We start from the raw sequence: 20,472 nt of genomic DNA, 5'->3' as shown, positions 1-20,472 counted from the left end.
GGTTTATGATTGATTTTAAAATTAGATATCTTTTGTGATTTGTTTAGCTACAGATACCATTAATGATTTGATTTTATACCTAGAAAGCAAAGAATAACATGCTTTAGATTTTTAAATACAAATTTTAATGAGAATATTTTCCATGATAGCAAGATTGATTTCTAGATTATCATACAATAGTTGAAAAAAATTAATGATCATAAATATTTGCCGGTATGAATTAATAGGTGGATTCCAAAACCTTAAATCCTTCTTCTTGATTGTTTACATCTTTTTACTACTTTATATTATATCTTGGCTAAGTTTTATTTAATTTCAAAGTAATCAATTTTTATTGAACTAGATTAGGATTGATCTAATTGTGATTTAATTAATTTTCCTACGTTCATACAAGTCCATGTGAGTTCAACCTTGTTCTTGCAAAACTATAATTCGATACAGTTCATGCACTTACGAATGCTTTAAAATTTCACAACATACAAATAACAAGCAAATCAACCAAGTAATTAAAAGTAAAGACAACCAAAGCATTGTCCACTCAAACAAAGTCCAGAAGAAAGAATGCTTCAAGTCGTGAATCGACCTCACTTCCTTCAAAAGTAAGAGCATTCCTTTCTTGCCTAATGCCCCACATTAGGTAATGGGGGATCATGCTCCAAAACCATAGATTTACACTTGTTAAACTTGCTCAACCAGCTAGTAAGAAGCTCCACAACATCACTCAACATAACCCAATGAACCTTAAATAATGAAAACACCATATTCCATAGCTCTCTAGCGAAAGGGAAATATATAAGTAAATAATAGCATCCTCATCCCTCTTACAAATGCAACACCAATCAATCACAACTTGGCACCTCCACAAATTATCAATGGTTAAAATTCTCCCCAAAGCCGTAGTCCAAAGGAAGAAACTAATCTTTGTTGGCACTTTCACCTTCCATACAATCTTCAATGGTAAAGGAAGTTGGGATGTGGAATGTAAAACCTTATAAAAGGATCTAACATCAAACGCCTCCGTAGAAAAGGATTTCTAGCATAGTTGATCCTATCTATTCCTCCTCACTATATCAAAATAAACTAGATCCAAAAAGGAGGCAATCGATTCCAACTCCCAATCTTGTACTGGTCAATCAAAATAGACATTCTAGTGGTAACTATCCCCTGAGAAAGATAAAAGCTCAGCCACTAAAGCATCCCTATTACAAACAATGCCTAAAGTTCTAGAAGTAATCCTTTCAAGGAAGCCCCCAACACCATAGATCATGTAAGCTGGATATTGAGAAGGCATATGATCATGTAAATATTGTATATGTTAGGTCATTATGATTTTGGGGAGAGGTGAAGGAATAGCCTTCTATGCATCTATTGTGCATTTTTTAGTATCGGTTAACAGTTCTCTATTGGGCAACTCAAGTGCGTCAAGACAAGGGGGTCCATTATCTCTAATCTCCAATACTCTTTATCTTAGTCATGGAAGCAATTAGTGCCATACTAGCACAGACCATGAAGGGTGGGAGTGAATGTTAGTTGAAGATAACACTGGGTTGTTTTGCAAGCCATTTGTTGAGATTTGCTACATATTCGTCTTATCCTTATGTGCTTTGGGGCAATGAAAATCTAAGATGCACATATGCACCAAAAATGGCGAAGTACCCGTGTTAGACATGGGTATGGGTCAGATATGAGTACAACTATCTCCAATGCTTACCCAGGCAAGAATAAATAGTTTTTTATTATGGGTACAGCTAGGACAAGTTCTAGGTACAACCGGATATGATAGAGGGGAAAAAAAGAAGGGTTTTTGGCCGGAAAATAAAAATCAGGCCAGTAAAAATCCATCACCATCTTCGACATCGCAAATCATACCCACCACATCGAAAGCCCACTCGTCGTTTATCATCCTTCTTGAGAGGGAAAAATGAAATTGCGGCATAACTAGATTATATGCAAGACATGCACAAATATAGCAACAAACAAAAGGCCATCTACACAAGTCCTACATCAACAATCGAATTCTAAGCTTAGGATAGTTAATGAGGGATATACAAACATGCACTACCAGATGGCTAGAAAATAATGCTTATAAAGTCAATGGCAAGGCCAACTTGCATTGGGTGGGAAGTTACTTGAGTTTCTAACGGTCTAAGTTGTCAAGCAGGACAGACATAGTTACTAGAAACAATGTTATATTTCAAAAAAATTACAAATATAACCATTTGCACAACTATAGAGAGTTGCTCCTAATATTTAACTCTAGGGCCTACGCTCCAGCAACTATAATTGCTAGAGCTCTATGTTATTTATGGGTGAAAGAAAAATAAGTCTAACAAGATTAAACAACACTCACGGGAAACAAGAAAAATTTGTCTAGGGAGAGTAATAACCTTTCAACTTAAAGAAGTTTAAAGCCATTACAACTTTGGATCCCAACTCAAACATACATAGGCCAAAAGAAGTATTGGAACGAGCACTTCTCACTGGCAAAAAAGACAGAGGACAAATGATGGTGAAGAAAGATAGGGAATTGGGAAACTTTAGTAATGGATGTGAAGTAAATGTGAGGAAAGACAAAAGAAAGTTCCCTAATGAAAGACTTAGCAAGAAGGAGAAAGGTCCCGCATAGAGGGGCAAAAAAAACTGCACCAAAACAACTACTTTCATTAGAATAGGCTTGATAGCTCTAGCTTAAATTACACTTCCTCCTTCTACAATTATTAGTGGAAGGTGAGGTGACAAGTTCAAAATCCACAGGATGTGTGTAACTAACCAAAAATAAAATAAAAGAGAGAGAACAAGCATTATAGCCCATAATCCGCTAAGTAATGTGGCTAAAGCAAAGCAAACCATTGAACTCATGCACACAGCTAATCGGATTACATTGTCTTCTTTTATTTTCTTTTTAAAATAGTTACAACAATGGGGAAGGGCGGATTCGAACCCTGAACGTCTCCATTTAGAAACGCCAGGAGCTACCAGTTGAACTACACGACTCTTGATTAATAGGATCACATTGTCCTGATTTCTTAGCTATGCTAATTACAAATATGGGATCTTACAATTCCAAAATAAAATAAAATAAATAAAATGCACGCCAAGCATAAATTACACATTCTAGAATCTAAAATTCATATAAACAAATGAATAAGATTTGTGCTTAGTTTAAACGCACCGGTTAAAACGATCGGATAGGTTTTTGGAAAAGTTGAAGGATCATTGGAATCAAAGCCCGATGAGTAAAACTCCACACCAGCCGGTAGAACAACCTGCCAGAAAGCACATTTTCCCGAAACAACTCAAATTTCTCAGCATTGAAAAAGCACCCAAAAAAAAAAAAAAATGAACTCAAAACACGAAAAGCAAAATCAGAAAACTGTGGCAGTAACGGTAACACTTACGGTGGGGAGCTGAGGCGGCGGAGGAGGGTAGAGAGTGTGGTTGGGCGGAGGGTACTGATCGAGCAAAGAAGGAAGGTACATCACCTCTGTTCCATGGAACCCTTTGATATTGTCTAGGGTTCGAATCTCTGGACCGATTCCACAGACCACAAAGTAATCAAAGACCTGAGCCATTGTTGTTGTTGTTGTTGTTGTTGCGCAATGCGAGATCTAGGATTTGTGTGAATATGAATTCAATGCATTGGTTGGCATTCGGTTGTGAAGATCCAGGTGACGGGCTTGAAGTTTGAATCGGTAGGAAAAAGAATTTTCGCTGGGAAAAGAGGAAGTGGAAAATGATTGATAAAGGAAGTTAATGATTTATTATCATTATAAAACTCTTGACTGAGCTTTTGTGAAAAAGAGAGAAGAAACAAAAATGAAATCGGCAGTGTGTTATTTCTCTTTTCCTAAAAAAATAAAGAAGGGCTGGACTTATGAGACCTGGCCAACGGGTCATAAGAGTCAAAAATGGGTTGGGCCCAAACTAATGGTTTTTTTTTATAGAGCTTTTATTTTAGGAAAATATTTTATTGAAGTAACTTTTGAAAAGAGATAATTGCAATAAACCATTGTTATTAATACCGTTTCAGACCCGTTCTGATTTGTCCAGTGAAATGAAATATTTCGGTACCAACTAATTTCAGCATACCGTTTCAGGGTATTTCGAAATTCTTAAAAAATAATTTATATATATTCTTATAGAACATAAAATTGTCAATTCTAATAAATAAATAACTAAGTATCAAATAATACAAATCATTTAGTCTTAACTCTCAAGTCTTACATATCAATTTAACATCACAGTATCACACAATAAGAAGATTTACAAGACAATAACTAAATATTAAATAATACAAAACATTTAACATCAATTTAACATTTATGTGAAAATATTATATTAATAATTTTGCAACTTTAATTTAATTTTTATTTCTATACATTGTCTTACATGACAGCTGATATGCATAAACACTTCCCTTTTTTTTTGTCATTCTCTTTTTTCTCATCCACTCATTTCTTTCACAAGTCCTCTGTCAAACTCTTCTCCATCTCCTTTTCTTATTTTCCACCAACGCCTTGTCTTCTTCTTCTTTGACCTCTCTTTCTTTCTCCATGTAACCCCAAAGCGGCTTTAGATCCAGTAACTGAGGTCTATGGCTATTTGATACAAAGTTACAAACACCTCTCTCTCTATCCGTAGACCCAAAACCAAATCCAATCTCCCTTTCGGAAACCCAAAAACCAATTTTAATTCCTAAACCTTACATGAGCCAGATCATTTTATCTCTAGAAGATTTTAAAAGAAATAAAAGGGCATCTTCTGGCTCAGGGAGTGGGGTACGTACTGTTTGAAGAAGAGAGAGGCCAGCAGAGAGAGAGAGAGGCTTGGTGAGAAAATACAGAAAGAGTGATCTCACTCTTTTCTTTGGACAAATCTGAGTGATGGAGAGTGGGGTGGGTTTGGTGTTTTTACTCAAATCACACTTCAGTTAGAAGAACATTCATGGATGCAGACAGATTGAGATGGGTACTTACACTTTATTCTTTCCTCCTTTAGTGAAATAAATAAATGTACAATATCAAAGAAGAAAAGACAAGCAAAGACTCTCCACTCCAAAATCTAGGATCAAATTGTGAAGCAATCACAGAGCTGGCATGAAGCTCTGTTTGGGTGTGGCTCCTTCATAGCAAACCAAGAAACGTGCTCTGTTCTGTGAAGGCTAAAACAGAGTATTTATGGGAGGGTCCACTTTTTTCTTTGTTGAGTCCAAAACTTTTGAATTTTTTGTCGAAGAAGGTGGTACTTTTTATTCATTACGTATTCTGGAAAAAGGTCAAGTTTCTTTTAACGTGGAAGAGTTGGCATCTAAGCAATCACTTGTGCAGTTCTCTAGAACGTTTAGGGCAGGAAATAAGATTTTTATTATTCAGTTGGGGTCCAATGCTCGTGGAAATTTTTTGCTTGTTTCTGAACTCATTCATGGACAACGTAAAGGGTCCATCGTGATACCGGAAGGAAAATTGGGGAGAGGGTGGGGCGGTTTTGGTCTTCACCTAAAGAAGACATTAGAAGATTCTCTTCTTCGACAGGGACATTACGGGATTAGAAACGATTAACCCAAGCATCCTGCTGTGGTGGTACAGGAGGGGCGGCAAAAAAACTTTGGAATCAAAAACGGTGAACACAAGCATCCTGCTGTGGTGGTGCCGGAGGGGTGGCAGAGGAACAAGGGTTTTGTGAATAAAGGTTAGGAGATAATTCCGGAATTTCAAAATTTGAAAATCCCAAATTCCAATTGTAATCTCTGTGATCTCAGCAATGATCTTCTTGGAAAAGAAACTGATGGGTTTGGTGCAGAAGCCACATCAGTTATAATTGGCATCGTTACCAATGGTATTAAAGGGAAGTTGACAAAGAACACCATTTGGGAACTTCATCAACTCAGCCACCGAGGCCTCCTCATTTCGACTTAAAGAAAAAAGTTTTGGATAGAGCACACACAAAGAAGTGTCCCTACTCCAAATATCCTGCCAAAATCTAATAGTAAGCCCGGCCCCAACCTCAAATTGGATGTGATGAACAAAAGAAGGCCAACCACAACTAACAGACTTCCACAAGCTAACACCATGAGGGCCAATAACGGGAAGAGAGCACCAACCTCCCCCTTCACAACCATATTTTGCCCCTATCACTCTCCTCCACAAGGCCTGACGCTCATTCCCAAATTTCCACAACCACTTTCCAAACAAGGCTTTATTAAAACTTCTCAGAGTTCTAATAGTTAAACCTCCAGAACCAAGAGGAGTGCAAACCGTGGCCCATTTCACTAGGTGAGTTTTTTTAACATCCCCCATACCACTCCAGAGAAAATTCCATTGAAGTTGCTCAATACAGTTTGCAACCGCCGCCGGGATAGGAAAAAGAGAGAAAAAATAAGTTGGAAGATTGGACAAAGTACTCTTAATAAGAGTAACTTTACCTCCTTTTGAGAGATACAGTCATTTCCAACCTGCTAACCTCCTCTCCACCTTCTCAATAATTGGATTCCAAATAGATCTATCTTTAACATTGGCACCCAAAGGAAGACCTAGATACTTCATTGGAAGGGAGCCTTGCTTGCACCCTAGCACATCCACCATATCTACTATATTTGGAACCACACCCACAAGGACCAATTCAGACTTACCCATATTAATTTTCAGCCCAGAAACTATTTCAAACCAAAACAGCACCAGCCGGAGCAACAGAATCTGACCAAGATCAGCATCACATAAGACCAGGGTATCATCAGCAAAGAGAAGATGTGTCACTTACAAAGAATTACCTGTAGGACCCACCCTAAAACCAGACATGAGCCCATCCCTCACTACCTTATCCAACATTTTACTAAAAGCATTCATAACAATGACAAACAATAAAGGAGACAATGGATCACCTTGTCTTAAACCTCTAGAGCTTTCAAAGAAACCACACAAAGATCCATTAATGAGAATGGAGAATTTAACAGTAGAAATGCAAAAGAAAACCCATCTTCTCCATTTTTCATGAAAACCACAACAATCCAACATATAAATTAGAAAGTCCCAATTCACGTGATCATAAGCCTTCTCTACATCCAACTTACACAACACCCCAAGAACTCTTGATTTCAACCTACTATCCAAGCATTCATTGGAAATAAGAACAGAATCTATAATTTGTCTTCCTTTGACAAAAGCATTTTGAGATTTCTGAACAATATCCCCAAGCACCATTTTCAACCTGTTAGCTAAAACTCTAGCAATAATTTTGTACACCCCTCCAATTAGACTAATAGGCTGAAAATCCCTTACCTCCATTGCATCAGATTTTTTTAGGAATTAAAGAGATGAAAGTAGCATTCAAGCTTTTCTCAAACTGAGCATTATCAAAAAAATACTGAAAAACCTCCAACAAATTAGTTTTGAAAATGGCCCAACAAGTTTGAAAAAACGCCATAGGGAATCCATCAGGACCAGGAGCTTTATCACCATCAAAATCCATAACCACTCCAAAAATCTCAACTTCCTCAAAAGGTCTTTCCAACCAGCCAGCCTTATCCTCAGAAATCTTCGAAAAATTCAGCACATCCGGATGAGGGCGAATGAGCTTATCTTCCAAGTAAAGACTTTTATAGAACCGAACAATACCCTCTTCAATAATTTCCTGATCTGATGTCAACACTCCATCAATATTTAAACTGCCAATACTGTTACTCTTTCTATTAGAATTAGCCATCTGGTGAAAGAATTTTGTATTGCTGTCCCCCCTCCCTTTACCATAGCACCCTCGATTTTTGCCTCCAACTAATCTCCTCCAACAAAGCAATCCTCTCAATCTCCAAGCGAATTCTCTCTTTATCGCGCTTCTCATCATCAAAAAGAGACACCCTCTCCTCCTTAGAATCCAGGGCATTCAGATCATTCCGTAGTTTAATTCTCTTAACGGTGACATTGCCAAACTCAAATTCATTCCACTTTTTTAAATCTCCCTTTAAAGCCTTCAATTTCATGGCAAACCTATAACTTGGAGTTCCAAAACAATGATACTAGTCCCACCAATTTTTCACCTACTCCACAAAATCATCCACTTGGAGCCACACATTCTCAAAACGAAAAGGCCTACGACCCTTGTGTGGACTGCAGCTTTGGGGAATATTTTGACTATTGATAATCTTAGGAAACGGAGGATTTTGATTTTGAATTGGTGTTGTATGTGTAAAAGAAATGGGGAATCAATTGACCACCTCCTCATCCATTGCTCTATCGCTTTTAATGCATGATCAATGGTGTTTACTCTGTTTGGCATTCATTGGGTTATGCCGAAAACAGTGGTGGAGCTGTTGGCTTGTTAGCAAGGAAAGTTTGGAAGGCATCGGAATTCTACTATTTGGATGGCTGTGCCCCATTGTTTGATGTGGTGCCTTTGGAGGGAGAGGAATAACTGGCATTTTGAGGATTTAGAGAGATCAATTTTTGATCTTAAACTCTTTTTCCTTAAGACTCTTCTGGATTGGGTTACAGTGTTTGGATTTCGTTCTTTTTCTTCAGTCCATAGTTTCATGAGCTTTTGTACTTTATGCACTTGATTTGTTTTTGTCCTTGATGTTTACTTCCTATATACTCAAGTGACACCCCTCTTATTTTAATATATTTTTATTACTTGGGTATGGGTCAGATATGAGTACAACTATCTCCAATGCTTACCCAGGCAAGAATAAATAGTTTTTTATTAAGGGTACAGCTAGGACAAGGTCTAGGTACAACCGGATATGATAGAGGGGAAAAAAAGAAGGGTTTTTGGCAAATAAAAATCAGGCCGGTAAAAATCCATCACCATCTTCGACATCGCAAATCATACCCACCACATCGAAAGCCCACTCGTCGTTTATCATCCTTCTTGAGAGGGAAAAATGAAATTGCGGCATAACTAGATTATATGCAGGACATGCACAAATATAGCAACAAACAAAAGGCCATCTACACAAGTCCTACATCAACAATCGAATTCTAAGCTTAGGATAGTTAATGAGGGATATACAAACATGCACTACCAGATGGCTAGAAAATAATGCTTATAAAGTCAATGGCAAGGCCAACTTGCATTGGGTGGGAAGTTACTTGAGTTTCTAACGGTCTAAGTTGTCAAGCAGGACAGACATAGTTACTAGAAACAATGTTATATTTCAAAAAAATTACAAATATAACCATTTGCACAACTATAGAGAGTTGCTCCTAATATTTAACTCTAGGGCTTGCGCTCCAGCAACTATAATTGCTAGAGAGAAACAAGAAAAATAAGAAAAATTTGTCTAGGGAGAGTAATAACCTTTCAACTTAAAGAAGTTTAAAGCCATTACAACTTTGGATCCCAACTCAAACATACATAGGCCAAACGAAGTATTGGTACGAGCACTTCTCACTGGCAAAAAAGACAGAGGACAAATGATGGTGAAGAAAGATAGGGAATTGGGAAACTTTAGTAATGGATGTGAAGTAAATGTGAGGAAAGACACAAAAGAAGTTCCCTAATGAAAGACTTAGCAAGAAGGGGAAAGGTCCCGCATAGAGGGGAAAAAAAAAACCGCACCAAAACAACTACTTTCATTAGAATAGGCTTGATAGCTCTAGCTTAAATTGCACTTCCTCCTTCTACAATTATTAGTGGAAGGTGAGGTGACAAGTTCAAAATCCACAGGATGTGTGTAACTAACCAAAAATAAAATAAAAAAGAGAGAACAAGCATTATAGCCCATAATCTGCTAAGTAATGTGGCTAAAGCAAAGCAAACCATGGAACTCATGCGCACAGCCAATCGGATTACATTGTCTACTTTTCTTTTCTTTTTAAAATAGTTACAACAATGGGGAAGGGCAGATTCGAACCCCGAACATCTCCATTTAGAAACGCCAGGAGCTACCAGTTGAACTACGCAACTTTTGACTAATAGGATCACATTGTCCTGATTTCTTAGCTATGCTAATTACAAATATGGGATCTTACAATTCCAAAATAAAATAAAATGCACGCCAAGCATAAATTACACATTCTAGAATCTAAAATTCATATAAATAAATGAATAAGATTTGTGCTTAGTTTAAACGCACCGGTTAAAACGATCGGATAGGTTTTTGGAAAAGTTGAAGGATCATTGGAATCAAAGCCCGATGAGTAAAACTCCACACCAGCCGGTAGAACAACCTGCCAGAAAGCACATTTTCCCGAAACAACTCAAATTTCTCAGCATTGAAAAAGCACAAAAAAAAAAATTGAACTCAAAACACGAAAAGCAAAATCAGAAAACTGTGGCAGTAACGGTAACACTTACGGTGGGGAGCTGAGGCGGCGGAGGAGGGTAGAGAGTGTGGTTGGGCGGAGGGTACTGATCGAGCAGAGAAGGAAGGTACATCACCTCTGTTCCATGGAACCCTTTGATATTGTCTAGGGTTCGAATCTCTGGACCGATTCCACAGACCACAAAGTAATCAAAGACCTGAGCCATTGTTGTTGTTGTTGTTGTTGCGCAATGCGAGATCTAGGATTTGTGTGAATATGAATTCAATGCATTGGTTGGCATTCGGTTGTGAAGATCCAGGTGACGGGCTTGAAGTTTGAATCGGTAGGAAAAAGAATTTTCGCTGGGAAAAGAGGAAGTGGAAAATGATTGATAAAGGAAGTTAATGATTTATTATCATTATAAAACTCTTGACTGAGCTTTTGTGAAAAAGAGAGAAGAAACAAAAATGAAATCGGCAGTGTGTTATTTCTCTTTTCCTAAAAAAATAAAGATGGGCTGGACTTATGAGACCTGGCCAACGGGTCATAAGAGTCAAAAATGGGTTGGGCCCAAACTAATGGTTTTTTTTTATAGAGCTTTTATTTTAGGAAAATATTTTATTGAAGTAACTTTTGAAAAGAGATAATTGCAATAAACCATTGTTATTAATACCGTTTCAGACCCGTTCTGGTTTGTCCAGTGAAATGAAATATTTCGGTACCGACTAATTTCAGCATACCGTTTCAGGGTATTTCGAAATTCTTAAAAAATAATTTATATATATTCTTATAGAACATAAAATTGTCAATTCTAATAAATAAATAACTAAGTATCAAATAATACAAATCATTTAGTCTTAACTCTCAAGTCTTACATATCAATTTAACATCACAGTATCATACAATAAGAAGATTTACAAGACAATAACTAAATATTAAATAATACAAAACATTTAACATCAATTTAACATTTATGTGAAAATATTATATTAATAATTGTGCAACTTTAATTTAATTTTTATTTCTATACATTGTCTTACATGACAGTTGACACGCATAAACACTTCCCTTTTTTTTTTGTCATTCTCTTTTTTCTCATCCACTCATTTCTTTCACAAGTCCTCTGTCAAACTCTTCTCCATCTCCTTTTCTTATTTTCCACCAACGCCTTGTCTTCTTCTTCTTTGACCTCTCTTTCTTTCTCCATGTAACCCCAAAGCGGCTTTAGATCCAGTAACTGAGGTCTATGGCTATTTGATACAAAGTTACAAACACCTCTCTCTCTATCCGTAGACCCAAAACCAAATCCAATCTCCCTTTCGGAAACCCAAAAACCAATTTTAATTCCTAAACCTTACATGAGCCAGATCATTTTATCTCTAGAAGATTTTTTGTAAGTATTTTGGACCTTTACTGTTTTTTTTATTTATTTTTTTTAAATAATAGGCCAAATCCTGTTCCAGCCGAAATTTGCCAAAATTGACCGGAATGACTGGAATGGCTTGAAACTTCCCGAAATTTGACCCGAGGTGGAACGGGGGTATTTTGGTACCGGTTTGCATACCGGTACGAAAAATTCCGGCCGTTCTGGCCGGAACGAAATGGTATCAATAACAATGCAATAAACCATCATTATAAAAACTCCATTAGACTGCAATAAACCCACCTCTCTCTTTTACCAGAAAAATGCTATAAGCCATAATAGAAACAAGAATTAGAAGCTTCTCTCTCGCTATCTTTGAAATCAAATCTTCAAACCCAAATCCCATATTGTGACCCAAATTTTGTTCAACAGTATACATCAAATCTTGCCGTTAAAAAAGAAAAAGAGAAAAAATAAATCAATTTAGGTTACAAACCCAGTTAGCAAGGCAAAACAAAAAGGAACCCAAGTTATTTGCACAAAGTAATGTCATAATTTAGACACTACAAGGGACAAGGAAGGTGAGCGTATATCAATCCATTTGTGGGTCAACTGCTATTGTGAATCATGCAAATCATGCTCTTACCTCACCTTGTTTGGCTAATAGTATTTTAGAATTACCAAAAAGTAACATAAGTGAGTCTAAGGAACGGAGAAAATTGCACGATGCACAGAAGATTCTCCATCTTCTATTGAAGCCACAGATAGAACAAATATGCCAAATCCTAAAAACTCACAGTAGGAAAAATTAAACCAACCCAGAAATCCATTACACCCGCAAATCCATTAAACCCAAAAAATTTGAACCCATCAACCATAAGGAAATTAAAACCAACCCAGAAAATTCGAACTGACAAATCCATTAACCCAAGAATATTTGAATCCACCAATCCATTCAACCTAGGAAATTCAAACCCACAAATCCATTAAACTCAAGAAATTCAAACCCACTAATCCATTAAACCTAGAAATTAATTGAAGGGATTTAGGGCTCATATCAAGAAAAAGAAAAAGAAAAAGAGAGAATATTTAGATGTCAAAGCCTTTCCCTTTGGGGTCACCGATACCTTCAATTTCTTGGCTCTATGAAGAAGATGATGAAGATGAAATTTTTGATAAGAATGATAAGTGGGTTTGGGTTTGAGACCCTAAACACACAATACAAGGCCTCATCTTCTAAGTTCTAACCTTCCATCTCCATTTCTTTTGTTGAAGATGAGCTATGGGTTTGTAAATTTTTGTTATGTTAGGTGTTGGCATAACTCGCCGTCTCTATACGATCATAGACGAGTCACCTTTCACCTGACAGGACAAGTCGGGTTTGTAAATTTTTTATCTTGGAGTTTTGAGGGTAATTGATCCTGGATCCAAAGGAAGAGAGGGAGGAAAGAGACATAAAAGAATACTGAATATAGACATTTTTACCCTTATTTTTAATAGTAAGAGGGAGAGGTAGGTTACTACTATCTGGCGGAGGGTACCTTAGATGAATTAAGTGGTACTTTTTAAATCACGGGTAGACTTAGGCTGTGTTTGTTTTGGGTGAAAATCATTTTCGAAAATACTTTTCTGTAATTTCGGGTGTTTGGTTGCGCATGGAAAACCAATTTTTCGGAAATCATTTTCAGTTGACCGTGAGTCAAAGGTGAAAATGATTTCCCCTTCTATTTTCACTTCAAATAGCTTCCGGAAAACAGAGAGACAAAGAGAGCACGAAGACAAAGAGAGGGAAAGAGAGCACGAGCACTGCGCCGAGGAGTCCAGATCACGCCGGAGACGTCGCCGGCGAACCCCGAGCATCGTGCCGATCTTGCCTTCGACTGCACTGCGCCGATCTTGTCTTTGATTGCCGGTGATCACCTTCGATTGCCTCTGCTCGATCTCGCGATCTGGTCTTTGATCTCGCCTTCGATCTCGCACCGGCGAACCCAGAAGCCGTCGCCGATCGAACCCTGAGCACTGTGCTGATTGAACCCAGAATCTGTCGCCTTCGATCGTCTTCGATGCGAACCCAGAACCCATCGCGTCTGACCGGATTTGATATTTTTTTTCTCTGGTTTTGTTTCTGCTTTTGATTGCCTTGTTGTGATTTTGAAAATTTTTGTGATAAAATTTGTTTGGATTGTGAGAAAATGGCTGAGAAAATGTGAAAAAATTGTAGAAAAATAGCATTTTCAGAATAGAACCAAACACATGAAAATATTTTCTACACACAATTTTCATAATGCAACCAAACACTTGAAGCTATTTTCATTTCCTGAAAATAGCATTTCCGGAAAATAGGCTATTTTTCGGAAATTATTTTACGCGAACCGAACGGATTCTTAGTTAAAACAGACTAAACTATAGGTGGGTTTATTGCAATTACCCCTTTTGAAAATCTAACTATCGTATTGCATGTTCTTATTAGATCTTTCATATTTGTAAAATTTCAAAAAAATCACAAATCAATAACTATGCCATCAAATCAAACGTTTAAATTTCAAATTTTTGTGATTTAAAATATGCTTAAAAAGTAAATTTATTGATCAAATAGTAAATAATATCTTATTTGTATGTTAAGAATATGAAACTAACAGTTGGATTTTCAAAATTCACATTAAATAAAGAGATATATGAGGAGTTTGAAGGGTTTATTTCCAAACTAGTTTGAAAAGAAACTTTTTCCTATTTTATCATGTAAAACAAAACTTTTTTTTTTGTACTTCTTTCCAAAATAAATAATATCTTCAAAAAAATTTTAAAAAAAATTGAATAATACATATAAGTGTATTAGTTTATGGGTTTGGTTATCGAATATCCTTTAGAGTATTTGTTAATAGACTATTTTAGGAAAATTTTGATACAACTTTTATGAGAAATTAAAAAAAAATTGTCAAATTAATCAGCTATTTTCTTTTTCTTTTTCTATAAAATATTTCTTAAACTAATACCTTTAGGCAATGGTGGAGCCAAGAATTTAGGTTGAGGGGGAGGCAACATTAAAAGACAAGATTGAAAGTAAAAAATTAATCTAAAAAATAGTAATCGATATTAATATATACTAATATAATTGTCAAACACAATCTAACATAAAATGTAAAGTTTAATTTATTTTTGGTGTAAATACACTTTTAGTCTCTACGTTTTAACTTTTTTCCATTTTGGTCCCTACATTTTAATTTTACTACTTTTAATCCCTAAATCAATTAACGCGTGTTATTTTCATCCTTTCCATCAGTCAACCGACGAAAATAGCTGAGGTGGCTGCTGGAGACATTAAAATATTATAAAAATGCCACATCAGCATATAAATTAAAAAAATTAGTTTATTAATTTTAACTAAATAATAAAAATAAAAACTAAAATTCACATGAATTAAGATTGTTCTTCATGTTCTTTAGATTGTTCTTCATTTTACAACTTGTTCTTCATATTCTTCCCAAATCAAACCCAACAACCAGGAACTCAAACACATCACAAGAACACAAACCTAACAACCCAAGAACTCAAATCTAGATCACTAGCACATAAATGAAAACAAAGAAGAAAAAACCCAAATTCAACACCTTAGAGATCATCAAACCCAACACACTATTCTCTCATCTCAACTAACCCAAACAAAAATTTACCATTAGATCATTTTAATTTTAACTGTATTTACTTTTCTTTAAGTGAGTTAGTCAAAAGCATCAAAAGGTTTGGAGCAGATCTAGAGGAAAGGGTCTGAAACTCTGATCCATAAACCACAATTATCAACAAAAAAACAAACCTAGAGCATCTTAGAGAATAAAAGCCATTCAAAAAGAGAACTAAACAAAAAAAGAGAAGACAAAAATTCATTCTCTTATCATCTCAGATCTGATCGGGAAAAAAAATATCTTCTTCATCAGGGTTTCAGCGGCGATGAAACAGCCCCATTCTTTGGCTTCCTTGGTGCTGTTGTTGCCTTAGTCTTCTCCTGTAATCAAAAATTTCAATATCTTACAATTTGAGTTCTGTTGATGTGGATCTCATCGGGTATGGTATTGATCGTGTGACTTTGTCCCTGTTTTTTTTTTTAGGTATGGGAGTGGCGCATGGAACAACGAAGAGCAGAGTTAGGGTGACATCGATGCGTGTGATGAGACCAAAGCTGGTGATGAAGTCGATCGTGCCGGTGGTCATGGCTGGTGTGTTGGGTATATATGGTCTTATCATTGCTGTGACTTTTTCGGTGGCAGTGGTACTTTTTCGATGGTAGTGGTGGTTATATTCTGGAATTTTTGTGGGTTTTTGAGCTGAAGTTCATGTTATGAAGAAATGTTTTTGATCAGCGGGGTGGTGGTGGCTTGATTGTGTCAGTTATTGGTGGTGGGATCTGGGTTTGATTGTGTTGGTTTGGGTTTGATTGTGTTAATCTGGGTTTAATCTGGGTTGGTTTGTTAACTGGGTTTATGGGTTTGATTTGCTAAGAATTTGGTGTTGATTGTGTTAGAATTTTGGGAAGAACATGAAGAATTTGATGATCTTGATTTATGGTAGATTTGATGGTGCTGGGTTTGATAATCTTTGAGGTTTTGAATTTGGGTTTTTTCTTCTTGTTTTCATTTATGTCCTAGTGATCTAGGTTTGAGTTCTTGGGTTGCTGGGTTTGTGTTCTTGTAATGGGTTTGAGTTCTTGGTTGCTGGGTTTGATTTGGGAAGAATATGAAGAACAAGTTGTAAAATGAATAACAATGTAAAGAACATGAAGAACAATCTGAATTCATGTAAATTTTAGTCTTTAATTCTGTTTTTATTTTTATTATTTAGTTAAAATTAATAAATTAATTTTTTAAATTTATATGCTGATGTGTCATAGGTGATATAGCATTTTTATAATATTTTAATTCATCCGGCAGCCACCTCAGTTATTTCTGTCAGTTGACTGACGGAAATGACGAAAATAACATGCGTTAATTAGTTTAGGGACTAAATGTGATAAAATTAAAATGTAGGAATTAAAATAGAAAAAAGTCAAAATGTAAGGACTAAAAGTGCATTTACGCCTTTATTTTTTCATACCTAGCTTAATATACTCAATTGCCTTTGATGATTTTTCATATTTTGAAACTGCTGCATGATTTTTTCACACCTAATAGTCTTGAATATATCTTTCTCAATGTATATACTAAGCAATCACTTATCCATTGGTCTTTTATTTGATTGTGTAATTGATTTTTAATTATGTTCATTGAAGAAAAAACTCTTTCAACAGTATCTATTGCTACAGGTAAGATCAATGTCAAAATCACTAATGAGTAAACCAATGGATATAAAACATTATTTTTCATTTCTACCATCTTTTTAGCAAGCTGTCTAATTTCTTCAAGTGCTAAATACTCTACAGTGGACCACATGTCATGGATGTATGTCTTAAGTTTTTTTTTTTTTTTTGGTAGAAGGATGTATTTCTCAAGTTGGTTATCCAAAATAATAAGTTGAACTGATGAAAAATCACTTAAATAAAACTAAGCAACCCGAATCAATTTCTCCTTGTTGAATGTTGGAAAAAAGTTATCTAAGCTCAAACATGCGACACAAAGTAACAACCCAGAATTTTCAAAACGACTATTGAGTTCCTGAAGCTGCATATCAATAATAGTATATAATAAAAAATAAATAAATAAAAAAGTTCCACAAAATAATGATGTGAATTTTTCATGTTTTGAGCTTTTCGTCGTGAAGGAGGTTGATAAAAATCATCCATGTTAGGGACATCAATATTATTTTTCGCAGTAAATGCAGAAACCTCTTCAAGCAAAGAGTTTCACCCATCATCTCTCACGACCTATAAACGTTACCATGAAATGTTAACCAACTTCATAGCATTCACAACATCTTGATCTTTTCATTGTAATGCCTTTGACAATTCATTACTTATGACAAGCACACCTTTCATCAAATGTAAATCAAACACAATTCAAATATTTGGAGTAAACCAATTAAGATATTTTCATCTGCTCTTTGAACAGAATCTAAAGCATCTTCTATAATAGTTTCAATCACATTAATTATAGAAGAAAACATATGAATAAGATTAACAAGTGCACCATAATGGGAACTCCAACATGTATCTCCAGGTCTTTTTAGACTCATTTCTTGATTCAAGCCACAACCAATTGAAATTTCATTATATTTTAGTGCTTCTATAACTTTAACACTGTGTTTTTCATGAAGAATATCACAACATTTGCATAAGTTGGAGGGGACCGGAGTATAAACCAAAAAAAAAAAAAAAAACTCCAAATAGGCATCCATCTAATATTAATAAATTATAAATACACAAAATCATTGTTTCTTAATACATTAAGATGCAAATGCAATGATCTATGAACAAAGACAAAATAATAATAATAATAATAATAATAATAATAATAAAACAAAATTATGTTGCTTTTTAATACTAGGTTGGCTAGAATTTTTTTTTTTTTGTTTAAAGTTGGACTATTCACAGTAGTTATGCTAAAAAATTTAGCTTTTAACACATCAAAAATCTACTTTATCTATTTTACCACTTTAATTTACAATACACTCAACATCAAATGTTCTATTTTTTTACCACTTCATATAAAATAATATAAACAACTCATTAAAATAATAAATGAAGAGAAATAATTTGAGTTTTTTAATTGAATGAAGAGAGATAATCTTAATAAAATATTGTATTTTATTTTTGACAACTTACTGCAGTCAACTGGTACTTATACTAGTTTACTGTCGTTGCAAAAAATTTAACTTTAGCTTTCCAAATAACACATGGTTTTTTGGTTCTTTGGTGGTAGAATAACTTTTTTGCTAAAATAAAATCACCATTGTGAATACTTTTATTGTTTTTGTTAAGTTTTTAGGTTGAATAGTTGTTAGTTGGGCTAGGTTGGCTAATTGGGGAGGAATGGGGCTTAAGATTTTGGAAGGGAGGCCCAAAAACAAAATTGAAGAATATAATAAGTAAAATAAAAAAAATTAAAAAAAAAATTGGGCTGGGAGGCCTGGGCCCCTACTTGGGTTTGTCCTTCCCTGTGCTCCAACAATAGTGGATACCTTTGTAACCAAGCTAAAAAAGGTTGCAATCTGGATGTGATTTTTTTTCTACTGCAACTAATGTTAGTTGAAGCTTTTTTTTCTTTCTTTTTTTAAAGAGAGAGATAGTTTTAATCTATGACATCTGCTCTTGATGATAGCACTTTATTATCAGACCAAGACACCAATTGATTTTTAATGAAAGCTAATGTGCAAAGCAATGGACATAAAAGGCAAATGGATTATCTTTCAAAATAAGAGTTTTTAGTCCATTTAACTCACCTCGCATGTTGCTTGCTCTGTTGTAGCCTTGTAGTGTCGATGTTGTTGTGTTGTTAACATGTGTAATGCCTAAAAATTGCTATTTCACATATCTCAAATTAGTCTACATAATGCAAAGGAATTTGCCAATTGATATTTATATTTTTTTGATAATCGCCAATTGTTATTTAGTAGACATATTACATGATTCATCAACCATAATAGCAAACAATAAGTCTCCAAGACCTTCAATAATTGCATTTATAGTTTCAACAACAGCAGCATCGCTATTTCTTTTTGGATATCAAGAGAGGTCATTTGATGATTTTCAGGAGCATTTTCAATGATTACCTTATCAATTTCTTCATTATGCTTTTCAAGAAATTGTAATCATTCAAGAAAATTTCCTCGATTATTGGAGTCTTTAGATTCATCGTGGCCACGAAATGCTAATCCTTACTGTTGTAGAAAACAAATATAGTCCATTGATGCATTCAAACAAGTTTGATATTCCCTTTTCTCAAGATCTGATTGCTTGTTTATAACTGTTTAAATACTTTGTTTTTGGTTTAACAAATCTTCACATTTTCTCTGAGCTATATTGTGTGCACTATTATGATCCCCAACGTGATTCTGTAATTTCTCATTTTTTTTTATTTTATTTTTTTATCCAATTTCTAAATCTTTCAATAACAAATGAGTCTCCCCTTGCTTGATCACCAGTATTAGGTATAAAAAATAACAATATAAACAATATGTAGCATCTTCTGTAATACTATATTCCAACCAACTAGCATTTATATTTTAACTATGCTAGATTAAATTGACACTTTGTTTTGCCAAATTGACTTTGTGGAAAATCATGGTCAACTGGTTGACAAGGTTTATTTTGTAGATAATATCTTCGAATTTGATCTCTTTCATTGGGATGATAATCATAAATTTTTCTTCTTAAACTAGGATCCATGTGAAGAGTTGCAAAATTCTTTTCAATATGAGTTCATTTAGGATTTGATCCGGACTCATTATTATGATTAGGATTCTCCATAATCTCAATTAATTACAAATATATATATATATATAATATATATATATATATTTCTTATCATTAAAATAAAGAAAAATAATATTCATTGTTAAGAACAGTCAAAGCAAGATATAAATCTAAATACAAACAGTTTAAACATATAATTTGATTCTTCAAAATAAATTGAAAAATAAATCAATGTAAAAATATTAAGAATATAGCAATATACCAGTGAAGTTTTATACGTGACTTAATGCCTTGAATTCTTTTTGAAATTATGTAGAATTCAACATTTTATCTTCGTCTTCTAATAAGTAGTTAAAACTAGGTTCATGGCAGAAACTCTAGGTTTGAGACTAAAAAAAGGTCGATACCGAAAGAAAAAAAAAAAATGATGGAAGGCAGAGGCTAATAGTAAGTCCTTAAAAGTGGTATTTATTTTCAAAATTCTATGCGGCAAAGTTGCTTAAGGGTCCATTTGGTTTGGGAGATGGAAAAGTGGA

General features: G+C 34.8%; 2 protein-coding genes and 1 long non-coding RNA gene across 5 annotated transcripts in view; all 3 read right to left on the bottom strand.

Moving 5' to 3' along the window:
* The window catches only part of LOC112011596 (DENN domain and WD repeat-containing protein SCD1), a 53,673-nt gene extending 49,851 nt beyond the window's left edge, over positions 1 to 3,822 (bottom strand). For 2 of the 3 annotated variants that reach the window (XM_065759857.1, XM_065759856.1), the window contains exons 1-2: positions 3,399 to 3,821; positions 3,173 to 3,266 (exon numbers count right to left, since the gene is read on the bottom strand). In XM_065759857.1, coding sequence (XP_065615929.1) covers positions 3,173 to 3,266; positions 3,399 to 3,572 — 268 coding nt within the window. In that variant the 5' untranslated portion in view covers positions 3,573 to 3,821. Of the gene's footprint in view, positions 1 to 3,172; positions 3,267 to 3,398 lie in introns of all 3 variants that reach the window. The other variant, XM_065759858.1, reaches the window with a different exon arrangement.
* Positions 3,823 to 5,807: 1,985 nt separating this feature from the next.
* LOC136061717 (uncharacterized) lies at positions 5,808 to 7,280 on the bottom strand. Its single transcript, XM_065759850.1, has 3 exons — positions 6,767 to 7,280; positions 6,460 to 6,652; positions 5,808 to 6,300 (listed from the first exon to the last, which is right to left on the bottom strand). Exons 1-3 carry the CDS (start codon positions 7,278 to 7,280, stop codon positions 5,808 to 5,810), a joined length of 1,200 nt encoding a protein of 399 aa, XP_065615922.1.
* A 2,819-nt stretch (positions 7,281 to 10,099) lies between these two features.
* Positions 10,100 to 10,724, bottom strand: LOC136061365 (uncharacterized). The gene is made up of 2 exons (XR_010623569.1): positions 10,288 to 10,724; positions 10,100 to 10,160 (listed from the first exon to the last, which is right to left on the bottom strand). It is a non-coding gene; the product is annotated as an uncharacterized LOC136061365 (long non-coding RNA).
* Positions 10,725 to 20,472: the final 9,748 nt, after the last annotated feature.

Source organism: Quercus suber, unplaced genomic scaffold (genome assembly GCF_002906115.3).
Source record: "Quercus suber isolate HL8 unplaced genomic scaffold, Cork oak 2.0 scaffold_344, whole genome shotgun sequence".
Lineage (NCBI taxonomy): Eukaryota > Viridiplantae > Streptophyta > Magnoliopsida > Fagales > Fagaceae > Quercus > Quercus suber.
The sequence above is the reverse complement of the archived record's forward strand: the minus strand, read 5'-3'. Positions and strand labels throughout refer to the sequence as shown.